Genomic DNA, 21,142 nt, shown 5'->3' on the forward strand with positions numbered 1-21,142 from the left:
CAAAATGTACACCGTCATCTACAAAGTAATAGATGACATGTTTACCTTAAAATAAAGTGTGTAATAAAGGATATGATAAACTGTAGATCAAAAACATGGTTTTATTATAAATACATTAGTGGAATGGCAAACACTCATTGCCACACATGGTTTCTCTGGTAGATCATTTTATTATAAACGTTCTAAGAAGAATAGTTAAAGTCCATTGGTTAATACTTGTTGACAGACAAGGCTCTTAGCTACCTCGTCTCCACCACTTCTCTGTCAGTCTCTGTCAAAGGTTGTAGCCAGTCTTAGCCCATAAGCTTTTCCTTTTTTGAATCCATCACTTTCATTCCTCCTCTCTTCTTTGCAGCCTCTATTCAACTCTTCCACTCTCATTCTCTTTCCTCAGACCATGGAAGGGCCACTTCCTAGGAAGTTGTTGTGTAACGGAGATAAGAAAGGGAAAGCATAGAGATAGTGAGAGAGAGAAATGTAGAGAGAGCTTCCCCTACCTTTCTATTCTCTCAGACCATCAAGGAGCTGTTTCCCTGGGAGAAGGAAAAAAAAGGGAAGAAAGAGAGAGGGAGAGATGTCAGTCTTCATGAAGCAGGACTATTGGAAGACTACAGCTTTCCACTAGACACATTGTGAAAATGTTATGCGGAGTGATCCTCTCTTTGTTGAAACATCGGGAGTGTCGACACAAACCTCAAGCAGTCTTGGAGTGGGCTAATGCATTGTAGTTTTTTTTCCATCGCTTTCTTAGCTCAAACAACGATTCCCAAATGTACTTTTATATCTCCATTATTTTATGGGAGAATTATACAAATCATGCTTATAATTAAATCATAACTTATTGTGTTTATACAAAGTTATGAGCCTGGCAGAGTCACTGTCAGTTGAACAAAAATAAAGATTATTGCTCTCACCACATTGAGATAGGGGATATTAACCAATGATAAAATGAATCCAAACGCCACAGGGAAGAATGACCTGGAGGGAGATAGACAAATACATATGATGTGAGAACATTCTGACCCAGCAAATACTGTCAGTTCAGCCTAGAACTACCACAGAGTGAGTCTGTCTTTAATGTTGCCCAGGTTTCCTAGGCAAATCTCCATTTGGGAAATATGAATGTAATCTTATTTTCTCTTAGAACCACAGGGAGGTATCAGACATTTATGATTTTTTGAAATGTAAGCTTTCTCACATGTTTTGGCCATGGTAAAATGTTTGTCTTAGAAAGTGGTTCAAGGCTGGTCCCTGGATGTGGTCAGTAACGTGATATACACTCTGTGGCCAGTTTAGTAGAAACACCACCCCGTTCATGAAAAGTGATCACTCCTACAAACAGTCACGTGGCCATGGTTTGATTTTATAAAGCAGATTAAACTAGAGGCGAAAGAAACGCACACCTATTTAGGTGAGGTGCTGGATAGCGAAGCAGAACACTTGAAGAATTAAAGGAGAGCCGCACACTCTAGGAGCTCAGATGCAATAATTTAATAACCTAATATCCAACATTTTCGACAGACAAGCTTTATAAAGCAGGCAGACAGGCATTGAGGCATTCAGTTACTGTCCGACTGAAAGTTAGAATGGGCAAAATGAGTGACCAACGCTACTTTGAGCATGGTATGATCATTGGTTCCAGGCTTCCAGGTGCCTGGTTCCAGTATCTCAGAAAAGTTTGGGCTCCTGTGCTTATCACGCACGACAGGGTCTAGGGTTAAGTCTTGTGGGCAAAAACAGCTCTTTGATGAGAGGTTGAAGGAGAATCGCAATAATTGTGCAAGCTAACAGATGGGCCACAAACAGGCAAACAGTGGTGTACAGAACGACATCTCAGAGAGCACAGGGATCTAACTGAGGAGCAGACAGATATAGGAGCGGCAATCAACAAGGTAATGGAGTCCAGGTGAGTCCAGCAAGCGCTGATGCGTGTAATGATGGTGACAGGTGTGCGTAATGATGGGCATTCTGGCGTCCTCGAGCGCCAGTAAGAAGGAGCAGGAGCAGACGTGACACATATAATATATGAATGGGCAACATTCCATTCTGAAGTTTATATTCTCTTTCTTCAGTCCAAATAATTGCTGCCATCGATTTCAATTAATTTGGCGCCATTGTTTTGTGGTTGAAACGAGGCAGGCGTTTAAAAATACAGTGCTGTCGCAAGGTACTGTATGTTTCTCATCTAACATAATCCTCTCCCAGCTATCCTGTTTTTTAAGTTGTTGTTCCAACTTGCTTCCATTAACGCATGTTTTCTATGATGCTCTGGATGTCTAAGGCCCTCAATGATGAAAGTGTCTGCTGAATTACTAAAATGTAAAATGTCCTCTTTTTCACTATCCTAGAGGTGCTCTTTTTTTACACACCTGAACAGGAGCACGAAGCCGTAACTCTCCACAGCCATGCCGATGATTGGCCAGCGGAAGAGCACCAAGGCCACGCCACCAAGGAAGAAGGTGGAGCCTCTGAGCTTCTGTCTCTGGAAGAAGAACCCTGCCGTCCTTCTCGGGCCAATGATGAACGCCAGGCCAGCCAGAAACAGAACCTGAAGGAAAGAAGGACGAGACAAGCTTTGTTTGAAAACGTAGAACATACATTCTTCCTGTTTGTGCAGCTAATATTGTCACTGTCACTATTACTTCCTGTTACTGTGACTATTGTCAAGCAACCAAATTGCCGTTGAAAAAAATATGTAGACAGTACAGTGCAGGTGTGTATTAATTCCAAAATATTGGTTATAGATTTACAGAGTACCATGTGAAAAGAGTATAAGTCATGCTGTGTGTAACATCATGTTATTAATGCTATATCAGTGGCCTCTGTTGACCTGTTACCTGCTTCCCCTAGCCAGGCGGTGAAGGAACGTTGCATGATGGTGAGAGGGGAGCACAGTGTCAGTGTGCGATAGCGATTATTACTCACATTCCCAAATGCCAGTAAGACAGAGTCAAAGTACAGCAGCACGCCAAAGAGCAGAAAGAAGAGGCCGAAGCCTGTGAGACCAACACCAATCTCTGGAACACACACACACACACACAAACATTTGTGAGAGTCAGCCCGGGTAGTTCAACCAACTATAGGCCTACAGACTGTTCATACATTTAGATAACCTCTAGAAGTAAAACTCACAGTATTCATATCCATAAAGGCTTTCACCATAACACACTTCAAAGTTCAAAGTCTTCACAATGACATCACTCAATTCCAAGTACATGTTGCTTAACACAAGTCTCAGAGTTGAAGGTAAAACAAATAAACACTGTGATTGTATGGACAGCCGTTCTTAACCACTTACTCTGAGTCTCTGTGATTGAAACCATGATGATGTTTTCGTCCTCCCCTGAATTCTCTCTCCTTCACTCCCCCCTGTTGCGTATCTCTCTCGCTCCTTCTCCTTGGAGTTCGGTGTAGATCTGTGCTTCTTCCTTCTCTGTGGTGACCTTTGAACTGAGCTGTCACCGTGTGAACATTAACCAGACGGGGGGAGGGGGGGGGGTGGAGATGGAGGGAACCCCCAAAAGTCACCAGACCTTAGCGATGATAAATTTAGTTGTCAATCAATACTGGGATTGCCAATAGCATCTGTTTATCCATTCATTTATACTGGAGCTGCCTTCCCTGAAAAGGTGTCTCTTCGAAAAGGATTCAGATTATCATAATGGGATTTCCAAATTTGAAATAATCCCTTAGTTTGAAGAAATGAGCCAGGGGTGGATTGGCCATCTGGCAATTCTAGAAAATGCCAGATGGGCTGGGTAATTTTTTTGTTTGGTGGGCTAGTCGAAATTGACATGGCCTGTTAAGATTTAGTTTTATACATTTTGCGCAATTTGTCTGTTGCATGCTGACTAAACTGGCCGCGTTGCGTGCACAAGTGTTGCAAAATAAATATACACGTACAGTGCATTCAGAAAGTATTCACAGCCTTTGACTTATTCCACATTTTAATGTGTTACAGCCTGAACTCAACCATCTCAAATAAAATCAATTAAAATTGTACTGGTCACATGGTTAGCAGATGTCATTGCGAGTGTAGCGAAATGCTTATGCTTCTAGATCTGACAGTGCAGCAGTATCTAACAGGTAATATGTAACAATTCCACAACAAAACTTAATTAATTAACTGTATAACAAATTCCACAACAAAACCTAACACACACAATCTAGTAAAGGAATGGGATGAGAATGCATAAGTATAAAATATATGGATGAGCAGTGACAGAGCGGCTAAGATGCAATAGATAATGAAGGATACAGTATATAGTATATACAGTTGAAGTCTGAAGTTTACATACACCTTAGCCAAATACACTTAAACTCAGTTTTTCACAATTCCTGACATTTAATCCTAGTATTAATTCCCTGCCTTAGGTCAGTTAGGATCGCCACTTTATTTTAAGACCACCACTTTATTTTAATAATAGTAGAGTGATTTATTTCAGCTTTTATTTCTTTCATCACATGCCCATTGGGTCAGAAGTTTACATACACTCAATTAGTATTTGGTAGCATTGCCTTTAAATTGTTTAACTTGGGTCAAATGTTTCGGGTAGCCTTCCACAAGCTTCCCACAATAAGTTGGGTGGACTGGCCCATTCCTCCTGACAGAGCTGGTGTAACTGAGTCAGGTTTGTAGGCCTCCTTGCTCAAACACGCTTTTTCAGTTCTGCCCACAAATGTTCTATAGGATTGAGGTCAGGGCTTTGTGATGGCCACTCCAATACCTTGACTTTGTTGTCCTTAAGCCATTCTGCCACAACTTTGGAAGTATGCTTGGGGTCATTGTCCATTTGAAGACCCATTTGCGACCAAGCTTTAACTTCCTGACTGATGTCTTGAGATGTTGCTTTAACCTCTTGAAGCTAGGGGGCACTATTTTTATTTTTGGAAAAATAACGTTCCCAAAGTAAACAGCCTATTTCTCAGGACCAGATGCTAGAATATGCATATAATTGATAGCTTACGATAGAAAACACCCTAAATTTTCCAAAACTGTAAAAATATTGTCTATGAGTATAACAGAACTTATATTGCAGGTGAAAGCCTGAGAAAAATCCAATCAGGAAGTGACTCTTATTTTGAAACCTCTGTGTTCCTATGCATCCCTGTTGACCATTGAAAGGGATATCAACCAGATTCCTTTTTCTATGATTCCCTAAGGTGTCTACAGCCTTTAGACATAGTTTCAGGCCTTTATTTTGAAGAATGAGCGTGAACGACCACATTACGTAAGTGGTCAGGTGGGAGTGATTCTTGCGCAGTGTCGCCGCCCCAAGGTGCAGCAGGAGAAGCGGCAGCAGGAGCAGCGCAAGGAGGAATGGACATGGGAGCACGAGTTGGACGGTGATGGACTCTGGACACAGCCGGGGGAATATCGCCGCCCCAAGGCAGAGCTGGAAGCAGCCAAAGCGGAGAGGCGGCGGTTTGAAGAGGCAGCACGGAAGCAGGGCTGGAAACCCGAGTGTCAGCCCCAAAAATGTCTTGGGGGGGGACAGGAAGTAAGCGAAGCCAGGTAGGAGACCTGCGCCAACTTCCTGTGCTAACTTCCTGTGCTTACCGGAGAGCGAGAGAGACCGGGCAGGCACCATGTTATGCTGTGGAGCGCACGGTGTCCCCAGTGCGGGTGCATAGCCCGGTGCGGTACATACCAGTTCCTCGCATCGGCCGGGCTAGAGTGGGCATCGAGCCAAGTGCCATGAAGCCGGCTCTACGCATCTGGTCTCCAGTGCGTATCCTTGGGCCGGCGTACATGGCACCAGCCTTACACATGGTGTCCCCGGTTCGCCTGCACAGCCCAGCGTGGGCTGCTCCACCTCGCCGCACTGGCAGGGCTACCGGGAGCATTCAACCAGGTAAGGTTGGGCAGGCTCGGTGCTCAAGAGCTCCAGTGCGCCTGCACGGTCCGGTCTATCCAGTGCCACCTCCACGCACCAGCCCTCCGGTGGCAGCCCCCCGCACCAGGCTTCCTGTGCGTGTCCAGAGCCCAGTACTCCCTGTTCCTCCTCCCTGCACTCGTCCTGAGGTGCGTGTCCTCGGCCCAGTATCACCAGCGCCGGCACCACGTACCAGGCCTACAGTGCGTCCCGTCTGTCCAGAGCTGCTAGAGTCTACCGTCTGTCCAGAGCTGCTAGAGTCTCCCGTCTGTCCAGAGCTGCTAGAGTCTCCCGTCTGTCCAGAGCTGCTAGAGTCTCCCGTCTGTCCAGAGCTGATAGAGTCTCCCGTCTGTCCAGAGCTGCAAGAGTCTCCCGTCTGTCTATTGCCGCTAGAGTCTCCCGTCTGTCCAGAGCCGCTAGAGTCTCCCGTCTGTCCAGAGCCGCTAGAGTCTCCCGTCTGTCCAGAACCGCTAGAGTCTCCCGTCTGTCATGAACCGTCAGAGCCGCCAGTCAGCCAGGATCTTCCAGAGCCGCCAGTCAGCCAGGATCCTCCAGAGCCACCAGTCAGCCAGAATCCGCCAGTCAGCCAGGATCCGCCAGAGCCGCCAGTCAGCCAGGATCCGCCAGTCAGCCAGGATCCGCCAGAGCCGCCATTCAGCCAGGATCCGCCAGACCCGCCATTCAGCCAGGATCCGCCAGAGCCGCCATTCAGCCAGGATCCGCCAGAGCCGCCATTCAGCCAGAAGCTGCCAGAGCCGTCAACCAGCCTGAGCTACCTCTCAGTCCTGAGCTACCTCAGTCCGGAGCTGCCCCTCAGTCCAGTGGGGCCATTTAGTAGGGTTGCAAATCCGAGGTCGGCGGCGAGGATCGCCGTTCCTAGGATGCTACAAAAACGGACTAAGACTATGGTGGAGTGGGGTCCCCGTCCTGCACCAGAGCCGCCACCGTGGACAGACGCCCACCCAGACCCTCCCCTATGGGTTTAGGTGTGCGGCCAGGAGTCCGCACCTTTGGGGGGGTACTGTCACGCCCTGGCCTTAGTTATCTTTGTTTTCTTTATTATTTTGGTTAGGCCAGGGTGTGACATCGGTGATTTTATGTGTTTTGTCTTGTCTAGGGGTTTTTGTAGATTTATGGGGTTGTGTTTTTGTAGGTGTCTTGGTAAGTCTATGGTTGCCTGGATTAGTTCTCAATCAGAGGCAGGTGTTTATCGTTGTCTCTGATTGGGAGCCATATTTAGGCAGCCATATTCTTTGGGTATTTTGTGGGTGATTGTTTCCTGTCTTTGTGTTTTATGCACCAGTTAGGACTGTTACGGTTTTCACGTTTATTGTTTTTGTAGTTTGTTCATGTTTGAGTTTTCTTATTAAAAAACCATGAACTATAACCACGCTGCGTTTTGGTCCGCCTCTCCTTCCCAGGAAGAAAGCCGTAACAATATGAATATTTTCTAGTAATATTTTTTGACTGTTGCGCTATGCTATTCAGCGGTTGCTTATAACAATTTTTTTTCGTCTGGGTTGATAGAAATGAGGTAAAACTGATTTAGGTTTCCCTGCATTAAAGTCCCCGGCCACTAGGAGCGCAGCCTCTGGATGAGTGTTTTCCTGTTTGCTTACACTTTGTATTCAGGACAAAAAGTTAATTGCTTTGCCACATTTTTTGTAGTATTACCTCAGTGGCTTGTTGCAAACAGGCTTCCTTCTTTTTAGTCTGTCAATGAGGTTAGTATTGTAGAGGAACTACAATGTTGTTGATCCATCCTCCGTTTTCTCTTATCAGAGCCATTAAACTCTAACTGTTTTAAAGTCACCATTGGCCTCATGGTGAAATCCCTGAGCGGTTTTCTTCCTCTCCGGCAACTGAGTTAGGAAGGACGCCTGTATCTTTGTAGTGACTGGGTGTATTGATAAACCATCAACTGTAATTAATAACTTCACTATGCTCAAAGATATTAGATGTCTTCTTTTTTTTTAACCAACTACCAATAGGTGCCCTTCTTTGCGAGGCATTGGAAAACCTCCCTGGTCTTTGTTGAGGCAGTCATTCAAAAATCATGTTAACCCATAAGAGTCTAAGCCCTGTCAAAGCTGGGGGGGGGGGGGGTTCTTAGGTTCTACTAAGCTATATGGATTTTTTTAAAGAATGTCATACAAAAGACAATTTTGTGATTTGATTTAGAATTTTAAGACCTATTGAAGTTTAACTTCTTGATGCACCCATCCCGTTAGCGGGAAGTGCAATATAGCAAAACACAGTTTAGCTTGTTGTTAATCTACCTGGCGTGTCAGATTTCAATAAAGATTTTCGGCAAAAGCATACCAAGCGTTTATGTAAGGACATAAAATATTGCAAACAGCTAGCAGCCAAGTAGATTGGTCACGAAAGTCAGAAAAGCAATAAATTAAATCGATTACCTTTGATCTTCGGATTTTGGCACTCACGAGACTCCCAGTTACACAAAAATGAATAAAGATTTTATATCCAAAACACCTCCATTTGGTTGGCGCGTTAAGTTCAGAAATCCATAGGCTCGAGCGGTCACGAGATCGCAGACGAAAATAGTATCCAAATAGTATTCCAAATAGTATCCGTAATGTTCGTAGAAACATTTCAAACGTTTTTTATAATCAATCCACAGGTTGTTTTTACAATATATAATCGATAATATATCAACCGGTAATGTAGCTTCTTCAATAGGGGAGAGAGAGAAAATGGCTGCTCCAAGCTGTTGCGCATACAAAACGCTGCTGGCACCCAGCCATACAATGACGGGATCTTTCTCACTCATTTTTCAAAATAAAAGCCTGAAACTATGTCTAAAGACTGTTCACACCATGGGGAAGCCATAGGAAAGGGAATCTGATTGATATCCCTTTAAATGGAGCGAAGGCAGGCTATTGAACATGGAGCTTTCAAAATTGAAGCCACTCCGGTTTGGATTTTCCTCAGATTTTCGCCTGCAATATTGTTCTGTGATTCTCACAGACAATATTTTGACAGTTTTGGAAACTTTAGAGTGTTTTCTATCCTAATCTGATAATGATATGAATATTCTAGATTCTGGGCCTGAGAAATAGGCAGTTTAATCTGGGTACATTTTTCATCCAAACATCAAAATACTGCCCCCTACACAAAAAAATGAAATGTCCCTTTTTCAGGACCCTGTCTTTCAAAGATAATTTGTAAAAAATTAAATAACTTCACAGATCATCATTGTAAAGGGTTTATTTAACACTGTTTCCCATGCTTGTTCAATTAACCGTAAACAATCAATGAACATGCAGCTGTGGAACGGTCGTTAGACACCGACAGCTTACAGACGGTAGGCAGTTAAGGTCACAGTTTTGAAAACTTAGGACACTAAAGAGGCCTTTCTACTGACTCTAAAAAACACCAAAAGAAAGATACCCAGGGTCCCTTGTCATCTGCATAATGTGCCTTAGGCATCCTGCAAGGAGGCATGAGAACTGCAGATGTTACCAGGGCAAAAAATTGCAATGTCCGTACTGTGAGAAGCCTAAGACAGCGCTACAGGGAGACAGGAGGGACAGCTGATCGTCTTTGCAGTGGCAGACCACATGTAACAACACCTGCACAGGATCGGTACATCCGAACAGGGACAGGTACAGGATGGCAACAACAACTGCCCGAGTTACACCAGGAATGTACAATCCCTCCATCAGTGCTCAGACAGTCTGCAATAGACTGAGATGCTGGACTGAAGGCTTGTAGGCCTGTTGTAAGGCAGGTCCTCACCAGACATCACTGGCAACAATGTCGCCTATGGGCACAAACCCACCGTGGCTGGACCAGACAGGACTGGCAAAAAGTGGTCTATAATGATGAGTCGTGGTTTTGTCTCACTAGGGGTGATGGTCAGATTCGCATTTATCGTCGAAGGAATGAGCATTACACCGAGGCCTGTCCCCCAGAGTGGGATCGATTTGGAGGTGGAGGGTCCGTCTTGGTCTGGGGCAGTGTGCCACAGCATCATCGGACTGAGCTTGTTGTCATTGCAGGCAATCTCAACGCTGTGTGTTACAGGGAAGACATCCTCCTTCTTCATGTGGTACCCTTCCTGCAGGCTCCTCCTGACATGACCCTCCAGCATGACAATGCCACCAGCCATACTGATCATTATGTGTGTGATTTCCTGCGAGACAGGAATGCCAGTGTTCTGCCATAGCCAGCGAAGAGCCCTGATCTCAATCCCATTGAGCACTTCTGGGACCTGTTGGATCGGAGGGTGAGGGCTAGGGCCATTCCCCCCAGAAACGTACGGAACTTGCAGGTGCCTTGGTGGAAGAGTGGGGTAACATCTCACAGGAAGAACTGGCAAATCTGGTGCAGTCCATAAGGAGGAGATGCACTGCAGTACTTAATGCAGCTGGTGGCCACACCCGATACTGACTGTTACTTTTGATTTTGAACCCCCCTTTTTTCAGGACAAATTAATCAATTTCTGTTAGTCACATGTCTTTGGAACTTGTTCAGTTTATGTCTCAGCTGTTGAATCTTGTTCCATTCATACAAATATTTACACATGATACGTTTGTTGAAAATAAGCGCAGTTGACAGTGAGAGGGCGTTTCTTTTTTTGCTGAGTTTACGTTGTTAGTGGCTGTGACGTGGGATTCTGCCAGGAGTTGATGAAGTCAGAAGAGCGATTAAAATGGTGGGAAGGACATACCAGCTTCAAGTGGTGTCTGATTTCACATCCTGCATCACATTGGTGGAAGATAAATACTTCTGTGTCAGTGAGAATCAGGGCTACTGCTCCTTGAAAGCCATTTCGATCTACGGTGTCCACAGATCAATTTATAAGCAAAGAACTATTATCAAAACCAAGCAGGTTCATTACATCAAAGTGGTTTTAACCTGCGTCTCATGAATGCATCTGGTAGGGATTGACAAAATCAAGATGCGCACGATGGAGCATGGGCGGAACCGGTTTGGTCAGTATGTTAAACTAATCTATAATGAGCCTCTGGCTGATCAGTGGGCAACAGCTTTCTAGATGAGCGGGCCTTGTTTTCTGACAGGCGGACCTGAAGTCATACAAAGTCAAACGCGTCATCAGCAAAGAAACTTGCTCCAACTCCATCATCAGTTAGACAGCCAAGATCATGGATCATGCTGCTGTGTGACAAGTGAGCCACTCTCCTCTCCCTCATGTGCTCAAGAGAAGAATGCATTCTAATCGTATAACATTTCAAAATGCAATTGCAGGAAAAACAAACCTTCAGAAGCGTTGTCCCTTTGTCTCTGTCAAAGAGAAGAAAGTCTCAGCTTTCTGTTAGTAAATTCAGCTCAATTGCAACTATTTTACAACTAAGACTCTAAGTTTTGTTTTACTCTTCCTGGGGTCCAACAAAATTAAGGCAGTTTATACAATTTAAAAAGCATTACAATACATTCATAGACTGTGTGCCCCCAGGCCCCCACCCCACCACAACCACATATCTACAGTGGCTTCTCCTTTCAAAAGTTACGTGCTAACACCGCGGGACTTAGAGGTACCCAGCGTTACAGCTTCATTGCTCCAGAACACCACAAGGGGGAGTTAGAGCACTCATTATGCATTTGGGTCCCAAGGTTTTTATATGACCAATCATATCGAGTGGTTCCATTGACGAATTTGACGTGAGCCCTCCGTCCCTGGTGAATTTCTTCGGCAAAGATGGCTGACAAAACATTACGGGGGAAGCAAATGTCAATAGTAATAACATCATAATCAGTCAAGATAAAAACTGTACAATTGAGAGGAATATGTTAGTTAACGTAGAGACAAACGATTGTGCAAAGTTCATTTATTAAAATCAATATTTAGCAAGTTAGCAGACTAGCTAACATTAGCCAGCTAGCTAGCTGGTGTATTGACATGAGTATGACATTGTAATTTGTGTTGTTTAATGTTTTAGGGACTTCTGAGAAAACCAGCAAACCAGGCTGTCGTCTTGGGAAATAGTGGATGTAAAGAATCTAGTTAGCTAAAGAATTTACTGCAAATTGAATGTACAATTGTGTAAGCTTGCCTTGCCGTGCAATGCAGCTGAAGTAACATAGCTGGCTAACTATTTACTTGCTTATTGTGTAGTGGAGGATAAAAATAACTGTATGCCTATGGATGTGTAGCTAGCTGCAGTATGTACCAATCTATGAACCTCAGCTATCATAGTTGTTGTGTCAACTTCAAGTTTGAATGGCATTAATGAAGCCTATGGATTGAGTAGAATATAATACGTTTATCGTGACAAGGATGCAAGTCCTATATACATGAGATCATCACATTGTAGCCTGTACATTGAATATATACACTGATCATGTATCCCTCCTTGGCAAATAAATGTGGTTCAGGTATGAATCTCTGTGAGACATTATTTTTCAGTCATATCCAATACCAGGTGTATCAATCTCCATTCTTTGAATGATGCTGTGTCTGCATGTATGTATTACAATTATACACTTCAACAGTGTTTACCACTCCTGCTCCTGGGACATCAATGATTACACATTGTAACTATGCAATAGACTAGAAACAGGAGTTATGTAATGGCCGAATTGTAATTCATATATACAGAAAACAAACCTATGGAAATCTAACTCCCTTCATCTGCATTCATCTGAGAACACTGAGATACTTAATGTCAACCAGTGGAGAATGTGAAATGCTTTATTGAAGAAGTTCATTATCCAGGTGTTATAAATACATAATACATGCATTATAATTATGATAATTATGAATACAAGTTTAATCTGTACTTCAATGCACATATGTTGTGCATTACAAAATGAGGAAGAAAGACGAGGTGGGGAGAGAGGTATAGAAGACAGAAAGGGAAAGAGGTAGGAACAGAGGCAGACAGAATATGATTCATGACTTACAGTGCTTCCCTAATATTATCTCAGTTCATCACAATTACAGTGTCTCTAGCGGTGTCTCTTAACCAGCCTTGGGCCCCCAGTTGGCCAAAAGGTTATCTTAAAAGTGGGTGAGGTGGCGATGACGGGACTGGCTTCCTCTCTCACATCAAAACATACCTGCAGACGAGAGACAGATGGATAGAGAGAGCATGATTGAGCCTTGATTTTTTTATTATAACACTGTCAGTCATCATAATCATTAGGAGTATTCAGAATAATTTTAATTATTTTGCCTCTATGGCCTATTTATTGCCTTACCTCCCTACTCTTCTACATTTGCACACTGTAAATAGATTTTTATATTGTGTTATTGACTGTAAGTTTTCTTGTGTAACTCTGTGATGTTGTTTTTGTCGCACTGCTTTGCTCTATCTTGGCCAGGTTGCAGTTGTAAATGAGAACTTGTTCTCAACTGGCCTACCTGGTTAAATAAAGGTGAAATGAAAAATAAAGAAATTTAAAAAGAAGGTGAAATGCAAAATTGACCTTGGATCAGTAACTCTGGGGCTACTACATCTCTATCTGTATTTCAATGTAAAGCATCTCTTTAATAATACTTCCTGTTGACCCGACCAAGTGACCTCTCACCTATGATCATGCTGTTCCTTCTGTGTCAGCCAGTTCAGGTGCGGGAGGGGTTCACCAACACAGCTGATATAACCCAGAGGATTTAGGGAGAAGGGGGAGAATGATGAAGTGAAAGAGAGAGACTGTTATTGTGTGTGTGTGTGGTCTCACATGGTGTCCACACTAAGTGGCTACAGAGTACTTTATGCTGAAAAACAGACACATGAGGACAGACAATAGAAGATAATGTCATTATTAGACATAAATACAACTTGAAGCTTGATGATGACATGATCATTTGAATCAGCTGTTTAGTGCTAAGGCAAAAACAAAAATGTGCACAGCTGTTTGGAGCATTCCTATATGCCACAGCTGGTGCGGTGTCAGGTTTTCCTCTGTACTTAAAGGATAAATATTCCAACTCTCTGTGAAATGCTGCAGATCTGCCCGCAGACGAGGTAGGAACACATATCCCAAACAGAAGAGGTGGATAGAATTCGACAGGTCAAGGTATCCTTCTTCCTCCAAACTGTGCATGTGGGACAGGTTCCGTGTACAACAAGACAGGCAGAGAGGAAGAGAGAAAAAAACACAGAACAGTTTAATTACCTCTGGTTATGCACAAGTTTGTAAGCAATAAAGCTTCCACGGCCTGTTCCTCAGACAGTGAACATCTGCCAATATCTACATTTTTGACCCCTTGATCAGCTCGCACTCTGAAAGTAAAGAAAATAGCTTATTTTTTGTAGATATGAAAAAAATAATTGACATATGACCATTCAATCTAAAGCAGCAGATATCATTTTCAGGATACGTCAATACAGCACAGAAAGCTTAACACCAGACTGGTATTGTGATTGTTCATTAGGTGATGGGAAATATGCAATATGTGTACAAAATAATATACTTACCTGTTGTGTCTTGAAAAAAAGCATTGGAATTAAAAGTGAAATGTTTAACCTTCTAACCTGTTTCATTATTTATGTATAACCAGTTGATGAAGAAACAACTCCAATTTCATACATCATTGAAAGTTTGTCTACGAATAATAAGTGAGAATACGACACATAAGTAAGAATTAAAAGGTAAAAAATAACTTAGATTTTAGGGAGACATTATACATCTTAGTACCTCATCAATTTATGATTTGTATCAATGTGGAATAGAGACAGGGGAGCAGGAACTGACTATTTTTGCAGAGCAATGCAACAAAGCTGGATCATTCTGGCAATGATACCTGTACCATCTATCTACAAGCTGCAAAGACTCCCTAACTCTTCGCCATTGTACACGATGGCCCATTGCTTGGAGACTTCTTTTGACCATTCTAAAGCCTGCATGGGGCATCATTGCCTTAATGGCGCTGACTTTCTGGTCTAACTCTTCCTCTGACAGAAATATTGTGTCCTTTCATCCTTCTGTAAAAAAAAGCTAACTGTTATACCGGCATGAAATGTGATTATATGTCTATTTATTTTTGCATTTCACCTTTATTTAACCAGGTAGGCCAGTTGAGAACAAGTTTTCATTTACATTTACAATGATCGGTAAGCTGCTCTGACAGCTGATGCTTAAAGTTAGTGAGGGGGATATATACGTCTCCAGCTTCAGGGATTTTTGCAATTTGTTACAGTCGTTGACAGCAGAGAACTGTAAGGAAAGGCGGCCAAAGGAGGAATTGGCTTTAGGGGTGACCAGTGAAATATTCCTACTGGAGCGCATGCTACGGGTGGGTGCTAATATGGTGACCAGTAAGCTGATATAAGGAGGGGCTTTACCTATCAAAGACTTATAGGTGACCTGGAGCCAGGTGGTTTGGAGACGAATATAAAGCGAGGGACAGCCATGCAGGTTGCAATGGTGGGTAGAATATGGGGCTTTGGTGACAAAACAGATGGCACCGTGATAGACTACCTCCAATTTGCTGAGTAGAGTGTTGGAGGCTATTTTGTAAATGACATTGCCGATGTCAAGGATCAGTAGGCTAGTCAGTTTTAAGAGGGTATGTTTGGCAACATGAGTGAAGGATGCTTTGTTGCGAAATAGGAAGCCGATTCTAGATTTATTTTTGGATTGGATATGCTTAATTAAAGTCTGGAAGGAGAGTTTACAGTTTAACCAGACAACTAGGTATTTGTAGATGTCCACATATTCTAAGTCAGAACCATCCAGAGAAGGGATGCTAGACTTGCGGGTGGGTGCGGGCAGCGATTGGTTGAAGAGCATGCACTTATTTTTACTTGCATTTAAGAGCAGTTGGAGGCCACAAAAGGAGTGTTGTATGGCGTTGAAGCTCATCTGGAGGTTTGTAAGTTAACACAGTGTCCAAAGAAGGGCCAGAAGTATACAGAGTGGTGTCGTCTGCGTAGAGGTGGATCAGAGAATCACCAGCAGCAAGAGCGACATCATTGATCAGCTAACTACTAGCTATTTAAAAGTTGGACGGAAGGACGCCCAGTGCTTTCATCATCACACAGTCCTTCTTTGTAGGTGTCCGCTATGACTTCCTTTGTGTTGGAAAGAAAGGCTGAACAGTTTTGATAGTAACCAAACTGACTTTCAAATACATTTTTTGTTCTCTAAATATTTTTGGGGAATAAAATGGACAAGGTTTTGCGCTCTGTTACAAAATATTTGAATGGAAAGCTATTTTTACTTTGGAGCCTCGTTGTTGCTTTTAGAAAAATTATTTTGGATAAAAAAAAATGTTTTGCTCTTGACAAAAAGACATAGATTTGTTTCAAGTTGGGTAGGGGGGCTATTAGCTGAACAATAGACTATTCAACCTTTACTAAAGAATAGTCTAATAGCCGAGCTAGGTGTGAAAAAAACCCATCCTATCACAGACCAGATTTGCCCTAACGATCAAGGGAGAGTTAGAGCACTGATTATGCTTTTGGGTCCCAATGCACAACTGTGTCTCTAACTGACAATGAATAGGCAATATAAACCAAATAATAAACTCACAACTTCAAATGAAACAAGCAGGGAGCAGGTTTCGAGTCCTCAACCTTTTTGCCGAAGTCCAGCGCGCTATCGACTGTGCACCAAAAGCATGCTCAAGTCGCAGAGCCGATAGAGAGCATCCTCGCGGTAGCTTGCTACTCAATGTAATAAAGTAATGACTTTTCAAATAAGTTACCTTACACGTTATATTGGCTGACAATTTGTTAGCTACGCTGTCCTTACAAACCATATAGCATATCATTACAGCAGTATGTACCGGTATGTTAGCTGTCTACCTAACGTTAGCAGTTATACATCAAACTTTACAGTATATTAACTATAAGCTATCTAACTACACAACGTTTATTGACTTGATTATTCCCGTCATTCTTAGCTCAGCTAAATGATATAGTCGTTGTGCGTTCTCAATGGACGTTCGGGTGCTTTCGCAAATTCGCTCTGGCTATCTACACCTATTTCAGAGCACTGTCATCTGAGTACCACAGCGCAAAATAATGAATTTTACTGGCCGGTGTCAGTAAACATTGGCAAAAAAGCTATTAAAAAAAATGTCCAGCAGCACAGTTACTGTCACCAACTCTCTGGTTAACATTGAAACTGCCTAATCAGCTCTGCTAGAGTGAGTAAAATGGTCAGAGTGGCCTCATTTGTGTCTGGAAGTAGCTAGCATGCTAGCCAACGTTAGCTTGGGTGCTTGACTGCCGTTGTAAAGCCAGAATGCTCAAATCAACCCTACAACGTGAGAAAGAAATGGTCTGAATTTACAAACTGAAAATCTGACAAGGCTCTGAATTTATGAGTGTCACGTTGTACAGCGCCATATTTTCCATTCCATCCTCACAGACACCCAGAGGGTTTTTCATGTTCATGGAATAGAAACAGCATAATATTAATCAAATGAATCAAAATTTGGACACACCTACTCATCCCAGGATTTTCCTTTATTTGTATTATTTTCTACATTGTAGAATAATAGTGAATACATCACAACTATGAAACAACACATATGGAATCAGTTAAAACCTCTCAAGGCTAGGGGACACTATTTTCATTTTTGGAAAAATAACGTTCCCAAAGTAAACGGGCTATTTCTCAGGACCAGATAATAGAATATGCATATAATTGACAGCTTAGGATAGAAAACACTCTAAAGTTTCCAAAACTGTAAAAATATTGTCTGTGAGTATAACATAACTGATATTGCAGGCGAAAGCCTGAGAAAAATCCAATCAGGAAGTTAGTCTTATTTTGAAACCTCTGCGTTCCTATGCATCCCTATTGACCATTGAAAGGGATATCAACCAGATTCCTTTTTCTATGGCTTCCCTAATGTGTATGCAGTCACTGGACATAGTTTCAGGCTTTTATTTTGAAAAATGAGCGTGAACGACAACATTGCGTCAGTGGTCAGGTGAGGGCTTTCAGAGTGATTTGTGCATAATAGACAAAGGCGACCATTGTTCCTCTTGCTCCTAGAGAAAAGCCAATTATCCCGGTTGATATATTGTTGACTAGATATTTGAAAAACACCTTGAGAATTGATTATAAAAAATGTTTGCCATGTTTCTGTCGATATTATGGATCTAATTTGTAATTTATTTTGGCGTTGTGAATGCAATTTCCGGTGGATTTCCCAACAAAACGTGAACAAGAAAAGGAGGTATTTCGGCTGGAACAAAATGAACATTTGCTGTCTAACTGGAAGTCTCGTGAATGAAAACATCCAAAGCTCATCAAAGGTAAACGATTTAATTTGTTTGCTTTCCTGATTTTCGTGACCAAGCTTCCTTCCATTCAGAAATGTTCTTATAGATAGATGTTTCGGAGGTTGTCGGTCTTCGCATGGCAGGTTGACATAATTTCTAGCTGCAGACTAGTAATTAGTATTGAAGATTTGCTCTTATTCTGTCGGGATCGATAGTCTCAGAGTTGAACCATTTCCACCCGTGTAGCCAATGCTCCACGTGGTATGGTTAGGAATTCAACAACCATTACAACCTTAGCTTATAGTGAGGTTTTTGTTGTCTCTACTCAACCTTCGCCCCCTCAGATGACCGAGGTATGCATGGTCCGAAGAGGATTTCTTCAGGTGGGGTTTTTATTCGTAACAGTAGAAAAGCGCTGTCCCATGAGCCAGATCATGTCTGTGCTCATGGGGGCGGGCCAATGACTTAGTTAAACTTTAATGGGAATACAATTCTCTCACATTAATGGTTTGACATAGCATTACATAATTTTACAAATAGTTTCATCTTTACTCATTCATTTTATACAATAATTAGACGCAAACCTGATAATGGAGGCACCTGTATAAACAGAGTTATGGTAATGTGGCTGTATTTTCTTTCATGAGGTCCAAAACATTAAACAAAATGGACCGGGTCATAGCTGACTTCTCCACTGACCGTTTACACATTCTCCAAAACATGGATATTGTTCAGTTCTCTACTTCTGTGAAGTAGAAGTTAATTTGTTCTACTGTGGAACTCTCTCTCTCTCTATGTGTCTCTTTCTGCATGGCCAGAGGGAGAGTGTCTCCTCCAGGAATTTAAGACCTGAAATAACAGAACCTGGGTGAAGGAGAGAAGAGAGGGGGAAGGCACTCGCTATAACCAAAGAGGGCCACATCATGACACCTCTTATACACTATATTAGGCCCAGCCATTGGAACTTTGGTTTTCCTAGATATGGCTACTATATTGTGATCACTACATCCAATGGATCTGGATACTGCTTTCAAGCAGCATTAGTAAAGATGTGATCAATACATGTTGATGATTTCATTCCTGTGCTGTTTGTAACTACCATGGTAGATTGACTGATAACCTGAACCAGGCTGCAGGCAATGGTTACAGTTTGAAGCTTTTTCTTGAGTGGGCAGTTTGATGAAAGCCAATTGGCTCACTCCGATTACTACAGAATGTCACGGATGGCTGCCGATGGGCTCAAAGAGGGGATGGCTTCCGTTTTACGGGCTCAAAACCAATCGTGATATTCTGAACGAGGACATGGATAATATACAGTTGGCTTGTCACGGCCGTCCTAAGAGGAGAGGCGAAAAGGATCTGAGGACCAATACGCGGCGTGGTAAGTGTCCATGGTCAATCTTTAATAAAGAAAGTAGTGAACACTGAAAACTATACAAAACCAGTAAACAAAATAACAACCGTGAAGCTAATAATATGGACTGTGCTGAAACAAGCCATCAACATAGACAATCACCCACAAACAAACAGTGCAACCCAGGCTACCTAAGTATGATTCTCAATCAGAGACAACTAATGACACCTGCCTCTGATTGAGAACCATACTAGGCCGAAAACATAGAAATGCCCCAAAACATAGAAAAACAAACATAGACTGCCCACCCAACTCACGCCCTGACCATACTAAATAAATACAAAACAACGGAAAGAAAGGTCAGAACGTGACATGGCTGGGTTTTACATGCATCGGCAAGAAAGAACAGCAAGGTCCGGTAAGATGAGGGGTGGTGGTCTGTGTCTATTTGTCAACAACAGCTGGTGTGCGATCTCTAATATTAAGGAAGTCTCTAGGTTTTGCTCCCCTGAGGGAGAGTACCTCATGATAAGCTGTAGACCACACAAGAGATAGTTTTCATCTATATTTTTCATAGCTGTCTATTTACCATCACAATCCGATGCAGGCATTAAGACCACACTCAACGAGCTGTAGAAGACCATAAGCTAAAAAGAGAATGCTCAGAAGAATACCCAGAAGAGGCGATTCTAGTGGCCGGGAACTTTAATACAGGAAAACATAAATCAGTTTAACCTAAATTCTACCAGCATGTCACATGTGCAACCAGAGGAAAAACATCTTACTTACTTTCTTAACACATAGAGATGTGTACAAAGCTCTCCCTCCCATTAATTTGGCAAATCTTACCGTGATTCTATCCTCATGATTCCAGCTTACAAGCAAAAACTAATGCAGGAAGTATCAGTGACTCGCTCAATACGGAAGTGGTCTGATGATGCAGATGCTAAGCTACAGGACTGTTTTGCTAGCACAGAGTGGAATATGTTCCGGGATTCATCCGATGGCGTTGAGGAATATAACACATCAGTCACTGGCTTCATCAATGAGTGCATTGACGATATCGTCACCACAGTGATAGTACGTACATATCCTAACCAGAAGCCATGGATTACAGGCAACATCAGCACTGAGCTAAAGGCGCTTATAGGAAATCCCACTAAGCCCTCGACGAACCATTAAAACGGCAATGCATTAATACAGGTCTAAGATTAAATAATACTACAACGGCTCTGACGCTCATCGGATGTGGCAAGGCTTGCAAACTATTACGGATTACAAAGGGAATACCAGCCGGCCTCTGCCCAGTGATGCGAGCATACCAGATGAGCTAAATACCTTCTATGCTCACTTCGAAGCAAGCAACACTGAACCATGCATGAGAGCACCAGCTATTCCGCATTACTGGGTGATCACGCTCGCCGTAGCCGATCTGAGTAAGACCTTTAAACAGGTTGATATTCACAAGGCCACAGGGCTAGACGGATTACCAGGATGTGTACTCAGAGCAAGCACCAACTGGCAAGTGTCTTCACATTTTCAACCTATCCTTGACTGAGTCTGTAATACCTACATGTTTTAAGTAGACCACCTGTGCCCAAGAATGCAAGGTAACCTTCCTAAATGACTACCGCCCCATAGCACTCACGTCTGTAGCCATGAAGTGCTTTGAAATTGCTATTCATGGCTTACATCAATACCAGTTCATGACTCACATCATCCCAGAAACCCTAGAGCCACTACAA

General features: G+C 42.7%; 1 protein-coding gene across 1 annotated transcript; it reads right to left on the reverse strand.

The window, feature by feature from the left end:
* Window positions 1-211: 211 nt before the first annotated feature.
* Window positions 212-3,445, reverse strand: LOC139369746 (vesicle transport protein GOT1A-like). Its single transcript, XM_071109007.1, has 5 exons — window positions 3,299-3,445; window positions 2,926-3,017; window positions 2,370-2,548; window positions 915-978; window positions 212-533 (listed from the first exon to the last, which is right to left on the reverse strand). Exons 1-5 carry the CDS (start codon window positions 3,321-3,323, stop codon window positions 510-512), a joined length of 384 nt encoding a protein of 127 aa, XP_070965108.1. The 5' UTR covers window positions 3,324-3,445; the 3' UTR covers window positions 212-509.
* Between the last annotated feature and the right edge of the window lie 17,697 nt (window positions 3,446-21,142).

This window comes from Oncorhynchus clarkii, chromosome 17 (genome assembly GCF_045791955.1).
Source record: "Oncorhynchus clarkii lewisi isolate Uvic-CL-2024 chromosome 17, UVic_Ocla_1.0, whole genome shotgun sequence".
Lineage (NCBI taxonomy): Eukaryota > Metazoa > Chordata > Actinopteri > Salmoniformes > Salmonidae > Oncorhynchus > Oncorhynchus clarkii.